Genomic DNA, 18,991 nt, shown 5'->3' with positions numbered 1-18,991 from the left:
GGGGGGGGGGGGGGGGATCCACGTATACACCCTGAACAACCAGTTAGATATTAAAACATTGCCCAATTTGGTTTGCTCACACAGAATTAAGGAACAGTTATACAATTATCGAGATAATTAAAAACATGAAGTCAGCACTAAATTCTAAACAAATGTGTTTGGATTAATTGAAAAAAATACAGCTTTTTCTCTGATAATTCCCCTTGTTTAAAGTGAGACAGTAGACTAATTACATCTCATTTTGATCACTTGAAAGGCTCTGCTAATCTTTTGCTTGGAAAATGCATTAATGTACCTAACAAGGAGAAGTGGAGCAAAATGAGTAACTACTGATTTTACCTCAGTAATGCATCATAGGAAAGGAAGGAGATTGACGGAGATCCGAAGTATGAAATAATTTGGGTGAAGGTCACAGTTAAAGCAGGCTCAAACATGGTAACTGGATGTCCCTACAGGCCCCCTGGCTCAGCAGCTGATGTGGCAGAGCACCTGAAGGGAAATTTGGAAAATATTTCGAGTAGATTTCCCGACCATGTTATGGTTCTGGGTGGAGATTTTAATTTGCCTGATATAGACTGGGAGACTCAAACGTTTATAATCTGTGGCAGGGACAAAGAATCCAGTGAAATTTTTTTAAGTGCATGATCTGAAAACTACCTTGAGCAGTTAAACAGAGAACCGACTCGTGGTGATAACATATTAGACCTTCTGGTGATAAACAGACCCGAACTATTTGAAACAGTTAATGCAGAACAGGGAATCAGCGATCTTAAAGCGGTTACTGTATTGATGATTTCAGCCGTAAATAGAAATATTAAAAAAGGTAGGAAGATTTTCCTGTTTAGCAAAAGTGACAAAAAGCAGATTTCAGAGTATTTGACGCCTCAACACAAAAGTTTTGTCTCAAGTACATATAGTGTTGAGGATCAGTGGACAAAGTTCAAAACCATCGTACAATATGCATTACATGAGTATGTGCCAAGCAAGATAGTAAGAGATGGAAAAGAGCCACCGCGGTACAACAACCGAGTTAGAAAACTGCTGTGGAAGCAAAGGAACTTCACAGCAAACATAAACATAGCCAAAGTCTTGCAGACAAACAAAAATTACGCGAAGCGAAATGTAGTGTGAGGAGGGCTATGCGAGAGGTGTTCAATGAATTCAAAAGTACAGTTCTATGTACTGACTTGGCAGAAAATCCTAAGAAATTTTGGTCTTATGTCAAAGCGATAGTTGGATCAAAACAAAATGTCCAGACACTCTGGGACCAAAATGGTACTGAAACAGAGGATGACAGACTAAAGGCCGAAATACTAAATTTCTTTTTCCAAAGCTGTTTCACAGAGGAAGACGGCACTGTAGTTCCTTCTCTACATTGTCGCACAGATGACAAAATGGTAGATATCGAAATAGATGACAGAGGGATAGAAAAACAATTAAAATCACTCAAAATAGGAAAGGCCAGTGGACCTGATAGGATATCAGTTTGATTTTACACAAAGTACGCGAAGGAACTTGCCCCCCTTCTTGCAGCGGTGTACCGTAGGTTTCTAGAAGAGCGTAGCATTCCAAAGAATTGGAAAAGGGCCCAGGTCATCCCCGTTTTCAAGAGGGGATGTCGAACATATGTGCAGAACTATAGACCTATATCTCTAACATCAATCAGTTGTAGAATTTTGGAACACGTATTATGTTTGAGTATAATGACTTTTCTGGAGACTAGAAATCTACTCTGTAGGAATCAGCATGGGTTTCGAAAAAGATGACCGTGTGAAGCCCAGCGCTATTCGTCCACGAGACTCAGAGGGCCATAGACACGGGTTCCCAGGTAGATGCCGTGTTTCTTGACTTCCGCAAGGGGTTTGATACAGTTCCCCACAGTCGTTTAATGAACAAAGTAAGAGCATATGGACTATCAGACCAATTGTGTGATTGGATTGAAGAGTTCCTAGATAACAGAACACAGCATGTCATTCTCAATGGAGAAAAATCTTCCGAAGTAAGAGTGATTTCAGGTGTGCTGCAGGGGAGTGTCATAGGACCGTTGCTATTCACAATATACATAAATGACCTTGTGGATAACATTGGAAGTTCACTGAGGCTTTTAGCGGATGATGCTGTAGTGCATCGAGAGGTTGTAACAATGGAAAAATTGTACTGAAATGCAGGAGGATCTGCTAAGAATTGACACATGGTGCAGGGAATGGCAGTTGAATCTCAATGTAGACGAGTGTAATGTGCTGCAAATACATAGAAAGAAAGATCCTTTATCATTTAGCTACAATATAGCAGGTCAGCAACTGGAAGCAGTCAATTCCATAAATTATCTGGGAGTAGGCACTAGGAGTGATTTAAAATGGAATGATCATATAAAGTTGATCATCGGTAAAGCAGATGCCAGACTGAGATTCACTGAAAGAATCCTAAGGAAATGCAATCCGAAAACAAAGGAAGTAGGTCACAGTACACTTGTTCGCCAACTGCTTGAATATTGCTCACCAGATAGGGTTGATAGAGGAGATAGAGAAGATCCAACGGACAGCAGCACGCTTCGTTACAGAATCATTTAGTAACCAAAAAAGCGTTACGGAGATGATAGATAAACTCCAGTGGAAGACTCTGCAGGAGAGACACTCAGTAGCTCGGTACAGGCTTTAGTTGAAGTTTCGAGAACATATCTTCACTGAGGAGTCAAGCAGTATATTGCTTACTTCTACGTATATCTCGTGAAGAGACCACGAGGATAAAATCAGAGAGATTAGAGCCCACACAGAGGCATACCGACAATCTTTCTTTCCACTAACAATACGAGACTGGAACAGAAGGGAGAACCGATAGAGGTACTCAAAGTACCCTCCACCGCACACAGTCAGGTGGCTTGCGGAGTATGGATGTGGATGTGGATGGATGGAACAGCAATGAAGGACCATATGTGCAGAATTGTTTGCACATTGCATGGCTGATTGTGACAATTTTTTGTCAAGCATTGTCACTGGCGATGAAACACAGGTTAATCACTTCCAACCAGAAACAAAATGGCAATTCATGGAATGGCACCACACCACCTCTCCTCTGAAGACAATGTTCGTAGCCATATCCTCAGCTGGTAAAGTCATGGCGATGGTCTTCTAAGTCTCTGAAGGGATTATTCTGTTTGATGTCTTCCTTCATGGTTCAATGATGAGCTCTTAAGTGTATACAGCTGTCCTCATGAAATTGAAGAATCAACTGCAGTGTGTTTGTCACCACAAAAATGCAAACGAACTTCTCCTTTGCCATGACAATGCAAGGCCTCACACAAGTCTGCACACCCAAAAGCAACTCATAAAACTTCATTGGACTGTTCTTTCTCATCCAGGTTACAGTGCGGATCTCTCACTTTCTGACTTTGATCTGTCTGATACCCCTCATGTATTAAAATTCTCTCTCTGAAATATAAAGGGAGAACTATAGCATGAACATTAAGTCGGATGCGAGGTTTTGTGATAATGTTTGTTTACATAACACGATGACTATAAAGAGTATCCCAGAAATATTATAGTATCAGGTTTTACCATTCCATAATTTTTGTAAGTCCCCAGGGTAGTTCACACAATAAGACACGTGTAATTTCCCAATTACTTATTATTAAATCATTCTTTGTAACAAATTTTTAATATTATCTCACACATGTAGAGAAAAATGGGTAAGGTACACTAGATTCATTTTTCAAAACATCTTTAATTACAGATAGGCTTGGGTAAAAAAAACCACTAGCAGTCTTTGCAGATGACTGTAATATTGACACATGCTCCACTAATTTCCATCTCTTGAATACACACTCTTTTTACAAAAATTCTGATTTTTTTGTATTATTTTAGTTTTCAGTGACCAAATAGCACTTGAAAAATGTAAGACTAGCAACTTCATTACAACGGTTGACTTATTAATATAATTTACCCATACAAGAAACCAATGAAACTGATTAATAAATTACTTCATTCACAAAACTTGCAGATTTTTTTCTACAGTTTCCTGGCAAACATTTCTTTAACAACTGCGAAAGAAATAAACCAACTTTATGAGAAACATTACCAACAAAGCAGCTGACACTACAGAAAACAAGATATTGCAAGGCCTACATTAATAACATCCCGGAAAGGGTTCCGTACGATTTTTTCTCATAACGAATTGTATCTTGCGACTCATATCTTCATTATAAATTGCCTTACACCTTTCGTAGTTAACTCTTCTTCTCACCTGAAAATTTTAGAAGGGTGAAATTAGTATATATTGCTGTGGCTGAGAAAAGAATTGATAATGCATGATAATTGACGATGGGGAATGATGACTAAATGAGGTTACATTTACAGCCTACACTAATTATCATTTACCTACTTTATGTGAACACTTGTACTAAGTTACAAAACTAAGCTGAACAAGAAAATATCAAAATGTTAAGTTGCATCATCATGCTTGAAGGATCAAATTTACCTTCAATTTTAAAATAAATGTCTGGTTTCATTATGTAATGAAGATAGGATAAGAAAACTTTACAATACAACCTTGTTCCACTGTTAACAGAATTAGCTTCATAAGAGGCTCTAAATGTAACCTTAACAACAGTTGTATCTATACAAAACCCATTTTATCCATCTTTATTTTGTAGGTATCAGAGAATATTATGGTCAACTTCTGCTTATTCATCATACCAACTAGTCAGTGTTCAAGAACTTTATCTTTAGGAACTAAAATGCCACTCCCAATCCTGTCATTTTGTGCAAACAGATGGCTGCAACGCATGCTGAACTCAAATGGGAATCCCTGGAGGGAAGGTGATGTTCTTCTCATGAAATATTGTTGAGAAAATGTAGAGGACAGTAATTTGCTTATAACTGTGGAATGCATTCACCTCAGCCGAAGTACATTTCACATAATGGCCATGCAGACAAGAGAAATTAGAGCTTATATGGGGGCATATAGACAGCCGATTTCCTCTTGCTTCACTTATTAGTGGAACACAAAAGGAAATGACTCATAGGGGTACAAGGTCCCCATTGCCATATACCATACAATGGCTTGCAGGGTATGTATGTAGATGTATCAAATAAACTGAAGTTTAATATATTTGTATTAAGTTTATTGCAAAAAAACCTGGATCAAATCTCTGCCAGATGTAACACCTTTAATTTGTCCTTTGTTATTGTCCTCTACAATGCTGGCAGTTCTCTCAGCTTTCATAACACATATTATGCATATGCACTCCACTCATTTGCTTCTCTGTTCTCCTGCTTCTGCAACACCTGTCTTGGAAGCTGAGAACTGTCTTTGAGCTATCTTGCTTCCTTGCTTCATATCCATATATTTGTCTTTCTAAGGAGGGAACACTGCAGTAACTGGGCCAGCAATGCCCTCTACTTCATCGCCTCCTATCTTCAATTTTTTCCAAATTCTGAAATCAAATGTTTTTATTTCAGCTTCTGGTGACTGAAAATGACTGACAGAAATGGCACGTTTGCATGGGTACTTTATTTCCTCCAATACATTGGAGCAATTGCTGAGAAACATAGTCCTAGAGTGTCTTATTGTTAGTAGGAGTGACTTTTACAGTTACAAAAGGCCATTTAGCATTGTGCTGTGGAGTGGCACAATGCCTGTTACAACTCTTTGAATTTATGTACTGGTTGCCACGGATGAATTACGGGCAGAAGTTTATTCGAGAATGTGTCCACAAGTACACTAATTTATAAAAAAAAGTGTAACAACATGGCATTGCCCTATGTTTTCCAGGCAGACTACGCTTTTCCATTATAGGAACACATTATGAATCCATAAGCAGGAAGGCATGTTCAAGGCTGAAATGAAAGAAATTTCAGTTACCAATTTTCTAAGGCAACAAAGGTTATATGAAACACTTTCAATATTATTCCTACAGTTTTTGTCTCTGCTGAATCAATGTTGCTGCAACCCAAGAAGTCATGAAGTGGCACCTGTGCAGCGTGTGTCTCCATAATTTTTTAAGGTGAATTGCAGATGAACCAAACCAACATATCCCACAAGAAAGATTCGATTTTTATAACTTGCAGAATCAAGGAACACAAGAAACGAGATGACACTGCATCTGTTATTATTGCACCACAGAACATACAATGGAGAGCTTCTAACTCAAATAAATAAATCCGTAATGAATTTGCAAATTACTTTTTAAGCCCACATGAAAATGTAAAATGAGAAAATGAAATGACATTATATATGAATGTTGCAGTACAGTATAAAATACAAATAAAGACAAGCAAGCATGAATTTGTGTACCTCTTTGTCCACAGTGTATTTTGTTTCTTTGGGTTCATGAACATCAAGACATCCCACGAACTTATATTCAACCCATCGCAGCTCATACTGAGTCGTGCATTGTCTGCGCTCTGCCCAGTCTCTCTCACTGTCTTCCATCTTTCACTTCTCCCTTGGGTACTGTACAACAAGCAAGTGACATTTTTCAAACAAAGGAAACTCCAGGTAGGACTATCAGCAATGCACTAAAAGATAGAGTGCTTCTTACTGTAAATAGGACATGTTAAGTTGCAGACAGACATAAAGCTTTCGACCACAGCCTTAATCAGCAAAAAAGAAACACAAGCGATTCATACACACAAGCAAGCACACCTCATGCACACATATCAGCTAACTCCAGAAGCTCAAGCCAGAATGAAACTAACACATGGGATGCAAGCTGCAGTTTGGGGGGAAGGGGAAGGGGAAGGGGAAGGGGAAGGGGAAGGGGAAGGGGAAGGGATAGTAATGTATACACGGGATGAGTGACTAACGCTGTCTGGTGGAGTGTGCAGAAACTAGAATGCCAAGAGGCAGGAGGTTGTGGAACAGAGAGGTGGGAAAAAAAGGAGTGGAAAAGGGGATGAATGAGGAAAGATTGGCAGGTGTGTTGGCAGAGGGCAGCAAACAAAGAGGATGGGAGACGAGAATAGGAGGAGATGATAGGACAGAGGGGGTGGAAACTGTTGGGTGGAGCGTGTAGAGACAGTATGTTCCCATAGGTTGATTATCCCAGACTCAACCTATGGTAACATCCTGTCCCCACACCCTCCACCCAACAGTTTCCACCCCGTCTGTCCCATCATCTCCTCCAATTCTCATCTCCCACCCTTTTTGTTTGCTGCCTCTGCAACCGCAGCTGCTCATCTTTCCCTGCTCCTTTCCTTTTCCACTGCTTTTTACCCCACCTCCCTGCCCCATAAGCTCCTGACACTGCGCCTCTTGACATTCTAGTCTCTGCACACTCCACCAGACAGTGATCATCTCTCCCGCCACCCGTACACTACTAACCATTCCCCACCCCTCCAGATTGCTACTTGCATCCCACGTGATAGTTGCATTTCAGCCAAGCTCCCGGAGTTGATGGTCATATGTGCATGAGATGTGCTCACTTGTGTGTATGAATTGTGTGTGTTTCTCTTTTGCTGATGAAGGCTATATCCAAAACCTTTAAGTAAGTGTCTTAACTGTACTAGTCTGTAACTTAAATTGTCATCTTTATGACAAGTAGCAATCTATCTTCTACTACATTGCTGAGTGATACTTTTCTGTATGCAGTTGCTACTGGTGTTCAAAAAGCAGCAGCAATTTTCTGCAGTGAGTTGTGTCTGGTGTTGTCATTTTTGTAGTCTGATTCTTACATTCCATAAGCAAGCCTTTGACTTACACAATACTGAAATTTCACAATTTGATGCCTCATCCACTGCATTATCACACTGTTTATGAAGCAGTGACAATACCTGTACATGAAATCACAGCTCAGGATATAAATATAAGTTAGTGCTGTGCAACCACGATATGTGGCTGCTGGCTAGAAACGTTCTTTTCTTTGATTTGTACCACACTGCAAACATCAGCCACATAGTATAGCTGGAAACTCGTTGGAAAGATGTTTCAAACTCATTGTGCATGCAGCTTCAGGAGCAGCTACATGTTGTTTTCCCTGCCAAAATCCTCATTTGCCTGGTAGAAGTAGGAATATGTTGTGATTGGGAAGCAGGATTATGATTTTTTTTGGCTGTCCATATACACGCATACATAACACATGCATTGGGAATTTTTGTGTGAAGAATGAGTATTCAAATCTCTGTTCGATTGTACTGATTTATTATGTGTGTGTGTGTGGGGGGGGGGGGGGGGGGGCGCTTTTGCTTTTGCATGCCACAATGGTGTATCTGAGTTGGGAATTTGGGTCGGCCGGACTAAATGTTCACATTGCCGACGCGGTTGAGGCAAAGAGAAGTAAAGCATCCAGGTTCAAGTTCCAACCGGGCGCAGGTTTTCAATTCACATCCTTGATTAACTGCAATGCCCTAATGCGGCCACGGTTGGAAAAATTTCCCTAAATACTAACATTGATTTAAGTTTTCTAAAAGAAACACTTAAGGCACAGGCTGGGATAATCCATGTAAAAGGTTGTGCCAACTTTCCTTGCCTCATTTGTTCACTCACAAGGTCTGTTGTATTTGTAATCACCTCTACTGGACATAAGGGTTTAATTTTCTTTCCTTCTGCACCCACTCCATGTAAAATATGGCATAGACTGCTACCAAAAGATGTGCACAACATATTATCAGTAAACACAAATGTGTCTTGCAAGGTAACAGAATTAATATAGTTAAGAACATGTGTTAAATATAAAAAAGTACCACTCAAATGATTTAAAACTTACTGGTCATATGTGTATTTTGCATTCTACTGTATTTACAATGGCTGACACTTAAGACATGCTCATCAGTTACAAACAAGGTCTACCCAGTATTGTGGCCTTTATGAGTGAAGTGTAATAAAAAATACTGGTATAAAAACTTACTTGGTATGGTTTTTCATAATACTGTATCCTCCTGAACTGATCAAATATGCCTTCCTTCCCCAAAATTCTGCAAATGAAACAAATCAAAATTAACACCTGCACATTAAGATACCATTTCTGTTGTTATTACATTGAAAAAGCAGAAGTAAATCTGACTGCTGACAATATAAGTATTACATTTAAGTTTAATGGAGAAGCATTGACAGAAAAAATCACAAAAGAAATTTTCCATAAAATTAATCATTGGTTCTCTGTAAATTGATTATCACTTAACTTTAAATACAGAAATTCATACATTGCTAGATTAAGTTGAACAATAACAGCGTAATATGAAGACAGGACAAAATGCAAAAACAGAACATGTGAAATTTAAATTTTAAGATTCTGTTTACTTTCCATACTTCCAGCTGTTAACATCATATATTAACTTCTGCAGAAACTCTACACTAAGGCTAGGTATTCAATACACAAAAATATACATTATGGAAAATGTGCAGAGTAAATTTCAAGCCTCTGTCAGACAATTTTTCACCCAACCAGGCATACAAACAGAAGTTTCACAATATATTTACATCTTTATTATGTCTGTTGCTAACATGCATTGAGAATTTGGAAACATTAGCATTCATAAATACACTCCTGGAAATTGAAATAAGAACACCGTGAATTCATTGTCTCAGGAAGGAGAAACTTTATTGACACATTCCTGGGGTCAGATACATCACATGATCACACTGACAGAACCACAGGTACATAGACACAGGCAACAGAGCATGCACAATGTCGGCACTAGTACAGTGTATATCCACCTTTCGCAGCAATGCAGGCTGCTATTCTCCCATGGAGACGATCGTAGAGATGTTGGATGTAGTCCTGTGGAACGGCTTGCCATGCCATTTCCACCTGGCGCCTCAGTTGGACCAGCGTTCGTGCTGGACGTGCAGACCGCGTGAGACGACGCTTCATCCAGTCCCAAACATGCTCAATGGGGGACAGATCCGGAGATCTTGCTGGCCAGGGTAGTTGACTTACACCTTCTAGAGCACGTTGGGTGGCACGGGATACATGCGGACGTGCATTGTCCTGTTGGAACAGCAAGTTCCCTTGCCGGTCTAGGAATGGTAGAACGATGGGTTCGATGACGGTTTGGATGTACTGTGCACTATTCAGTGTCCCCTCGACGATCACCAGTGGTGTACGGCCAGTGTAGGAGATCGCTCCCCACACCACGATGCCGGGTGTTGGCCCTGTGTGCCTCGGTCGTATGCAGTCCTGATTGTGGCGCTCACCTGCACGGCGCCAAACACGCATACGACCATCATTGGCACCAAGGCAGAAGCGACTCTCATCGCTGAAGATGACACGTCTCCATTCGTCCCTCCATTCACGCCTGTCGCGACACCACTGGAGGCGGGCTGCACGATGTTGGGGCGTGAGCGGAAGACGGCCTAACGGTGTGCGGGACCGTAGCCCAGCTTCATGGAGACGGTTGTGAATGGTCCTCGCCGATACCCCAGGAGCAACAGTGTCCCTAATTTGCTGGGAAGTGGCGGTGCGGTCCCCTACGGCACTGCGTAGGATCCTACGGTCTTGGTGTGCATCCGTGCCTCGCTGCGGTCCGGTCCCAGGTCGACGGGCACGTGCACCTTCCGCCGACCACTGGCGACAACATCGATGTACTGTGGAGACCTCACGCCCCACGTGTTGAGCAATTCGGCGGTACGTCCACCCAGCCTCCCGCATGCCCACTATACGCCCTCGCTCAAAGTCCGTCAACTGCACATACGGTTCACGTCCACGCTGTCGCGGCATGCTACCAGTGTTAAAGACTGCGATGGAGCTCCGTATGCCACGGCAAACTGGCTGACACTGACGGCGGCGGTGCACAAATGCTGCGCAGCTAGCGCCATTCGACGGCCAACACCGCGGTTCCTGGTGTGTCCGCTGTGCCGTGCGTGTGATCATTGCTTGTACAGCCCTCTCGCAGTGTCCGGAGCAAGTATGGTGGGTCTGACACACCGGTGTCAATGTGTTCTTTTTTCCATTTCCAGGAGTGTATTTACCTGCTTTACACTGTAGCCTTAGACACTTACTTTACTTCATGTAGTACTTATGATATTGAATTATTTCATATGTGTCCTACACTGTGCTGCCACAATGCTGTTAGTACTTTAAGGTTTATATATAAACACCACCTCGGCTGCTTTTAAGAAATGCTTTAATATCTGCTACTGGTTATGTTAATCGAATACAAGGTTCTCGACACCTGTCACCATAAGATGTTCAATGAATGTAACCAGCAGTGAAAATTAAAGCACTTCTTAACAGCATGTGAGGTTGTGTTTAAAATACACCTTAAAATATAATATTGAAGGTTTAGTTCTACACTGAAGTTTTGATGGATCCTGTCTAGGTCTGACATTTGTTTACGTATGGCCAGCATACTGAACATGCACTAAAAACAAGCTCTGTACATTCTTACACATTTTTACATATACTGCTTGTAGTGAATACCTGCGCTAGTCTCATTTTCTAGCCACGTAAGTGAAGATTTATGTGTGTTTTAGAAAATATCTGATATTCTTTGGAATTCTGTTAGAAGCTCACTTGGGCATAGCATTTACTTTACAATATGTACAGCTGACATTACTGACCTTTTGCCTGTAAAGAAGTTACGTGCTCATAATTTTCTATTATTGAATAAATATAACACATTTCAGGATAATCACAGAGGCCTTCTCTCAGAGCTGCAAGATACACAGTTGGAATAGCTTGATAGAGGCAGGAAAGGAAGAGCTGTGCCGTTTGGGCAAAGCTGGAAAAAGTGAGGAAGGAGACAGTATGTGCAAAGGCAGTCATTGGGAACTGAGGTAGTTGGGAACTTGCAGGTGGTAGGAAGGTAGTAATAAGCAACCCTGGCATAGAGAAACAGCTGAAAGAATTGGAAACAAGTAAGTTGCCAGGTCTGGATGGAATCCGTATCGGTTTTACAAAGAGTATTCTATGGCACTGGCCTCATAGCTTGCATTTATCGGGAATATCTCAGCCAGCGCAAAGTCCTAAGTGACTAAAAAAAGCGAAAGTGACTCCTGTATATAAGAAGGGTAAAAGAACAGACCTGCAAAATTACAGACCAATATCTTTAACATCTGTTAGCTGCAGAATTCTAGAACATATTCTGAGTGTGAATATAATAAATTTCCTAGAGATAAAAAAGCTTCTGTTCATGACTCATAATATTTTTAAACATCATCGCTCTTGTGAAACTCAGCTTGCTCTTTCCTCACATGGAATACTGTGAACTCTGGAGGAAGGGTAACAGGCAGATTCCATATTCCAAGATTTCTGGAAAGCATTTGACATGGTACGAAATGCAGACTTAAAGGTATGAGCATATGGAATAGGTTCCCATATATGTGAGTGGCTCTAAGACTTCTTAAGTAATAGAACTCAGCATGCTGTCCTCAACATTGAGGGTTGATCAGAGATAATGGTAACATAACGAGTGCCTCTGGGAAGTGTGATAAAACTTCTATCGTTTTCTATATGCACAAATGATCTGGCAGACAGGGCGGGCAGCAATCTGCATTGCTTGCTGATGATGCAGTGGTGTATGGGAAGATGTTCAAGATGAGTGACTGTAAGATGATACAAGATGACTTACACAAAATTTCTAGTTGGTATCATGAATGGCAGCTGGCTCTAAATGCAAGAAAATGTAAGTTAATGCAGATGAGTAGAGGGGAAAATGCATAATGTTCAGGTACAGTATTAGTAGTGTCCTGCTTGACAGTCATGTCATTTAATATCTGGGTGTACCGTAGCAAAGTGAAATGATATCTAACAAGCATACGAGGATTGTGATAAGAAAAGTGAATGGTTGACTTCAGTTTATTGGGAGAATTCTAAGAAAGTGTGATTCATCTGTACAGGAGAACATATACAGGACACTAGTGTGACCTATTCTTCAGTACTGTTCGAGTGTTTGGGATCCACATCAGGTTGGATTAAAGGAAGACATTGAAGCAATTCAGAGGCAGTCTGTTACATGTGTTACCAGTAGGTTCGAACAAAATGCTAGTGTTACGGAGCTGCTTCACGAACTCAAATGGGACACCCTGATGGGAAGGCTATGTTATTTTCAAGGAAAACTAATGAAGAAAATTTAGATACTGACTGCATAAGAGAAATTAGGGCTCATACGGAGGCATATAAACAGCTGTTTTACTCTCGCTCTGCCTTATGAGTGGAACAGGAAAAGAAATGACTAACAGTGGTACAGGGTACCCTCCATCACGTACCATGTGGTGGCTTATGCAGTACCTATGTATATGTAGATGTAGAATGTGTACAAACAGTGAACAAATCACAGCTGTCAGAGCAGGAGTAGAAGTAGGAAACATGCAGAAGACTTTTCACACAATAAGGAAACAAACATAGTTAATGCTAGGTTATGAAACGTAACAGCCCATTTTTCATAAGATTCTGAAGATAATCTGGATTGCTAAGTCATTACCTGTATACGTAATTTCACATTTTGAGCTCAGCAATATGATTTTCAACAACTTCATGCCAAAGTATTCACTAATAGTATGTCCATCTATTGGTAGGAACATGTATAATTGATTCATTTACTTGTAATTAGCATTATTCATTTACAAACAATTGGATAACATAAAAAGCATCAAATATACTGTATTTTATAAAATGTCAGAAATCTACAGGGTGTTACAAAAAGGTACGGCTAAACTTTCATGAAACATTCCTCACACACAAATAAAGAAAAGATGTTATGTGGACACGTGTCCGGAAACGCTTAATTTCCATGTTAGAACTCATTTTAGTTTCGTCAGTATGTACTGTACTTCCTCGATTCACCTCCAGTTGGCCCAATTGAAGGAAGGTAATGTTGACTTCGGTGCTTATGTTGACATGCGACTCATTGCTCTACAGTACTAGCATCAAGCACATCAGTACATAGCATCAACAGGTTAGTGTTCATCATGAACGTGGTTTTGCAGTCAGTGCAATATTTACAAATGCAGAGTTGCCAGATGCCCATTTGATGTATGGATTAGCACGGGGCAATAGCCGTGGCGCAGTACATTTGTATCGAGACAGATTTCCAGAACGAAGGTGTCCCGACAGGAAGACGTTCGAAGCAAATGATCGGTGTCTTAGGGAGCACAGAACATTCCAGCCTGTGACTCGCGACTGGGGAAGACCCAGAACTACAAGGACACCTGCAATGGACGAGGCAATTCTTCGTGCAATTGACGATAACCCTAACGTCAGCATCAGAGAAGTTGCTGCTGTACAAGGTAACGTTGACCACGTCACTGTATGGAGAGTGCTATGGGAGAACCAGTTGTTTCCGTACCATGTACAGCATGTGCAGGCACTATCAGCAGATGATTGGCCTCCACCGGTACACTTCTGCAAATGGTTCATCCAACAATATGTCAATCCTCATTTCAGTGTAAATGTTCTCTTTACGGATGAGGCTTCATTCCAACGTGATCAAATTGTAAATTTTCACAATCAACATGTGTGGGCTGACGAGAATCCGCATGCAATTGTGCAATCACGTCATCAACACAGATTTTCTGTGAACATTTGGGGAGGCATTGTTGGTGATGTCTTGATTGGGCCCCATGTTCTTCCACCTACGCTCAATGGAGCATGTTATCATGATTTCATACGGGATACTCTACCTGTGCTGCTAGAACATGTGCCTTTACAAGTACGACACAACATGTGGTTCATGCACGATGGAGCACCTGCACATTTCAGTCGAAGTGTTCATACGCTTCTCAACAACAGATTCAGTGATCGATGGATTGGTAGAGGTGGACCAATTCCATGGCCTCCACGCTCTCCTGACCTCAACCCTCTTGACTTTCATTTATGGGGGCATTTGAAAGCTCTTGTCTATGCAACCCCGGTACCAAATGTAGAGACTCTTCGTGTTCGTATTGTGGACGGCTGTGATACAATACGCCATTCTCCAGGGCTGCATCAGCGCATCAGGGATTCTATGCGACAGAGGGTGGATGCATGTATCCTCACTAACGGAGGACATTTTGAACAGTTCCTGTAACAAAGTGTTTGAAGTCACACTGATATGTTCTGTTGCTGTGTATTTCCATTCCATGATTAATGTAATTTGAAGAGAAGTAATAAAATGAGCTCTAACATTGAAAGTAAGCGTTTCCGGACACATGTCCACATAACATATTTTCCTTCTTTGTGTGTGAGGAACGTTTCCTGAAAGTTTGGCCATACCTTTTTGTAACACCCTGTATAATAACTCTGTTTGTCATACTGTCAACTTGCTGTGCTATTGTTTAACTAAACAACTACTTACTTCGTAATTACTGTAATCCACAATACGAAACTAAATGAGAATGAAAACAAAGTGTTTATTTAGGCTACTGAATTATATACTGAAATTTTGTCTACACTAAACAATACTGTACTCATATTTGAAGCAAGAGTTATGGTAGGAATACTTGGGATAATGCAGTTTCAGTGCAATTAACAAAAATGTAATCAGTATTGTTTATTTGAATCATTTGACTTATTTTTTCCATGAAAATGACCTATATATATATTTGACCTTGTATCTTACTGCAAGTATTTCAAGGCCAATTTTCTATAATTTTGAACAAATTCTGTGATTGTAATTAGCAACATTACTATATGTAACAATGTTCCAATTGTCAGCGAACGTATATAAGACACATGAGAAATCACAAGCTGGGGCCAGTACAATGTGAGATTTGGAGCTGCACGGTGAGACGTGACATTAGTTCAGGAAATAAACAATATTCTAAATCTGCGAACATGCACCTAAATCACTTTTTGACCTTTCACACTACTGGACAATCATTGTCTTCTCTGGCTCGTCATCACTTAAGAAATTTACAGGAAGAATCAGCTGCAGTGGAGCAACAAAAATAAGTTCATGCCAACTTTTTTTTTAACAACCTGTGTTACACCCGTCCAACTTCAAGAACTTTTATTTCAGCTACCATCTTCACGATTAATATGAATAAAGACTTACTTTATTTATTTTCAAAGATTATTATCTCCCAAGCAAGGTGGTTACACTGTAATCTGGTGCTAGCAGCTGGGATCATGATTTAATTTGGGTCAAAGTGCTGATGTCACTTGTGAGTTTCAGGTGTATGATTCGAACATCAAGATTGAGATTTTATTTGAGAAGTAAAATTTTGGATTTGACGCAAACATCTGGAACTAAAAAATTAAGAGGGTGAAGAAACTGAACTGTGGAACTATGGGTACCAACGGCTACCATCAGTTTGGACATCGCAACAACTGAGGAATACCATCTACTATTATTTCATCTTTTCTTCAATGTCAGTTCACTAGGCTGAGTGAAGAATTTTTTGTTTAGGGAGAGTGGTTTTTGTTTTTTCTTTTTTGTTTTTTCGTATAATCTTTTCATGATGTGGGCTGACAATCAAGAGGTGGAGGAGAAGGTAAATTTGATACAGGGTAATTAGGAGATAGTTCAATGTAATGCTAGTCATATACAATCAGAAGGGGAAGCAGAAGGCAGAGATCCAAACAGTATCTGTTCACCAGTCCAAGGTTTCAGTAATGAGGAAATAGTTGGCAATAGTAGCAACATTTTTAATATGCTTGCAAGACTTGTTAGGGAGAAATTAGATAAACAAAATCAGAAGCTAGACAGTTGTGTTGGGAAAAAACCTGAAAACACAGCGAAAAATTAAGTAAAAAGTTGGATCAACAATGGAAAAAATTAGATTATTTAATAAAAACTTGAAGAGGAAAGATCAAACCCTAAAATGTATCAGAAAAGAGTTAGAGGATTCAAAGTTCATGTAGAGAAAATTAGAGAGATAACTGAGGGGTTAAAATGGATTTAAATGATTTTAAAACACATGTGAACACACAGCATAGTACATTTGAAACCATTATTAGTTCTGTAGAAAAAAAAGAACTGAGAACTTAGCAAACAATCTGATCAACGACATAGAGAGAAATGAAAGGAGCTTAAAAATCTTACGTTCTATGATTAAAAACAAAAGCAACAGTATTAATTTGAAACTGAGTGAATCAAACAGAATATTTAATAAAGAATTGTCAGATGTAAAAGATGGTGGTGCATAAGTTAGTAATACAGTGACAGAAGAAAACTGCAACACCAAGGAGTTATGTCAAATCAACGAAAGTTGGCTGGTGTGTTTCCAAATCTGAAAGATGCTGATTATTCAAATTTTTTGCCAGTCGCATAGGAGTGGGGTAGTAGTGCTGGAATGAGGATGAAGTGGTGAGTTGGTGATAGTCAAGAATACCTTTAATGCGACTGAGTTTGAACAAAGTTGTGTAATATGGCTACGAGAAGCTGGATGTTCCTTCTGCGATACTGCAGAAAGACTTGGCAGGACTGTAGCCACTGTAAATGACTTCTGGCAGCTGTGGTTACGAGAATGTACAGTTGCAAGAAGACCAGGCTCCTGATGGCCAACTGGCACTACCAAGAGGCAAGATCATTGTGTTCGGTGCAAGGCTCTGGCACATCATACTACATCTGCAGCAGCAATTTGAGCAGCAGTTGGCACCACAGTGCCACAATGAACTATTACAAATCTGTTATTTCAAGGACAGCTCTGAGCCAGATGATATGTAGCATGTATTCCACTGACCCCAAACCACCACCATTTGCAACTTCAGTGGTGTCAAGTGAGAGTTCGTTGGATGGCAAGATGGAGGTCTGTTGTGTTTTCTGATGAAAGATGCTTCTACCTTGGTGCTTGTTAAAAGGAGGCTAGTTGAGAGTCTGCAACCAACCTGTCTGCACACTAGACACACTGGACCTGCACCTGGAGTTATGGTCTGGGATGTGATTTCATATGGCAGCAGGAGCACTCTTGGTTATCCCATGTGCCCCGACTGCAAATCTGTACATCAATCTGTCTGGTGACTCAACCTCTTGTGCTGCCACTCACTGATTGATGGGGGTTGTGGGATTTAACAGTGAGTGGGCGGATTCAGTCAGAGGAGTCAAACTATAAAGTGAGGAAGCTAAAAACACACACTGCAGAAGACATAAAAGGGTATGTCAAATCTAAAAACTGGAAAAACAGAGGGATGAAAGAACGGTCTTTGTACAGGAGAGATGTCATGGGTCCCAGATCCAGAAAACATGAAGAGAGGCACCAACCACAATCACCCTGCCTGCCTCTGCTCCAGTAGGAACACAAAACCTTATAAACTGAAAATAAAAACCCCTTTCATGAAGGAAACTGAGGACCAGTTTGGCCATCCGTGAATTGTCTGCTAATATTAAGGGCAAGGAATTTGGAAGGCCATACTTAGTACAAAGGGCCAAAAGAAGGGGATATTCCACCAATATATGGGATACTGTGAGTCTGGTCCTACAACCACACTGTCGGCGTAGCTCGTTACACGAGAGAAAACAAAGGGTGAGCCCTAGTATGACTGATGAGTAGACGACATAAGACAGTGGTCTCCTTCCGAGAGGAGCAGAAGGGAGAGCGCTAACTGCAGTTGTCTCCTTGACTGTGCAGAATTTATTACTAATAGCAGTAGCACACCAGATGTCATTCCACTTTTGGGCAAAAAGCTATTTGATGTGAATCTGCATATCTGCACTTGGAATCATGGAAGGGAATGGGAGATAAGTATCTGCCTCTCTAGCCAAACAGACAGCAAGTTCATTACCCGGGATGCCCACATGACTAGGACCCAGAGAAAGACAACTGAGCAAGCGGTACAGCTGAGGGCAGAGAGCAAGTCATAGATAGCAGAGACGAAACGGTGACGAGAGTAGCATCAGTCTATAGCCTGCAGACTGCTCATTGAGTCTGTACCTATTAAAACACTGTGGAGAGACTGAGTATTAAAATGGAGGGCCCTGTTAATGGCTAGCAATTCTGCTGTGAACACACTACATGATGCCGGCAGAGACATAAAAGCGTATCCCGCCTTATCTATTGTTTTAGAATCATCAGTGTAGAAGATGGTAGCACCCTGGAACTCCTCAAGAATGTAACCTATAAGACTATGGTATATCATAGCAGTAACAAAGACTTTAGGAACCTGGAATTGATCACTCCTAATCTGTGGTCACGACAC

At 40.7% G+C, this 18,991-nt stretch overlaps 1 protein-coding gene across 1 annotated transcript in view; it reads right to left on the bottom strand.

The window, feature by feature from the left end:
- Nucleotides 1–3,606: 3,606 nt before the first annotated feature.
- Nucleotides 3,607–18,991, bottom strand: part of LOC126470848 (28S ribosomal protein S21, mitochondrial) — a 59,582-nt gene continuing 44,197 nt past the window's right edge. Inside the window, exons 2-3 of the mRNA XM_050098864.1 lie at nucleotides 8,843–8,909; nucleotides 3,607–4,239 (exon numbers count right to left, since the gene is read on the bottom strand). Coding sequence (XP_049954821.1) covers nucleotides 4,123–4,239; nucleotides 8,843–8,909 — 184 coding nt within the window. The 3' untranslated portion in view covers nucleotides 3,607–4,122. The remainder of the gene's footprint in view (nucleotides 4,240–8,842; nucleotides 8,910–18,991) is intronic.

Source organism: Schistocerca serialis, chromosome 3 (genome assembly GCF_023864345.2).
Source record: "Schistocerca serialis cubense isolate TAMUIC-IGC-003099 chromosome 3, iqSchSeri2.2, whole genome shotgun sequence".
Lineage (NCBI taxonomy): Eukaryota > Metazoa > Arthropoda > Insecta > Orthoptera > Acrididae > Schistocerca > Schistocerca serialis.
The sequence above is the reverse complement of the archived record's forward strand: the minus strand, read 5'-3'. Positions and strand labels throughout refer to the sequence as shown.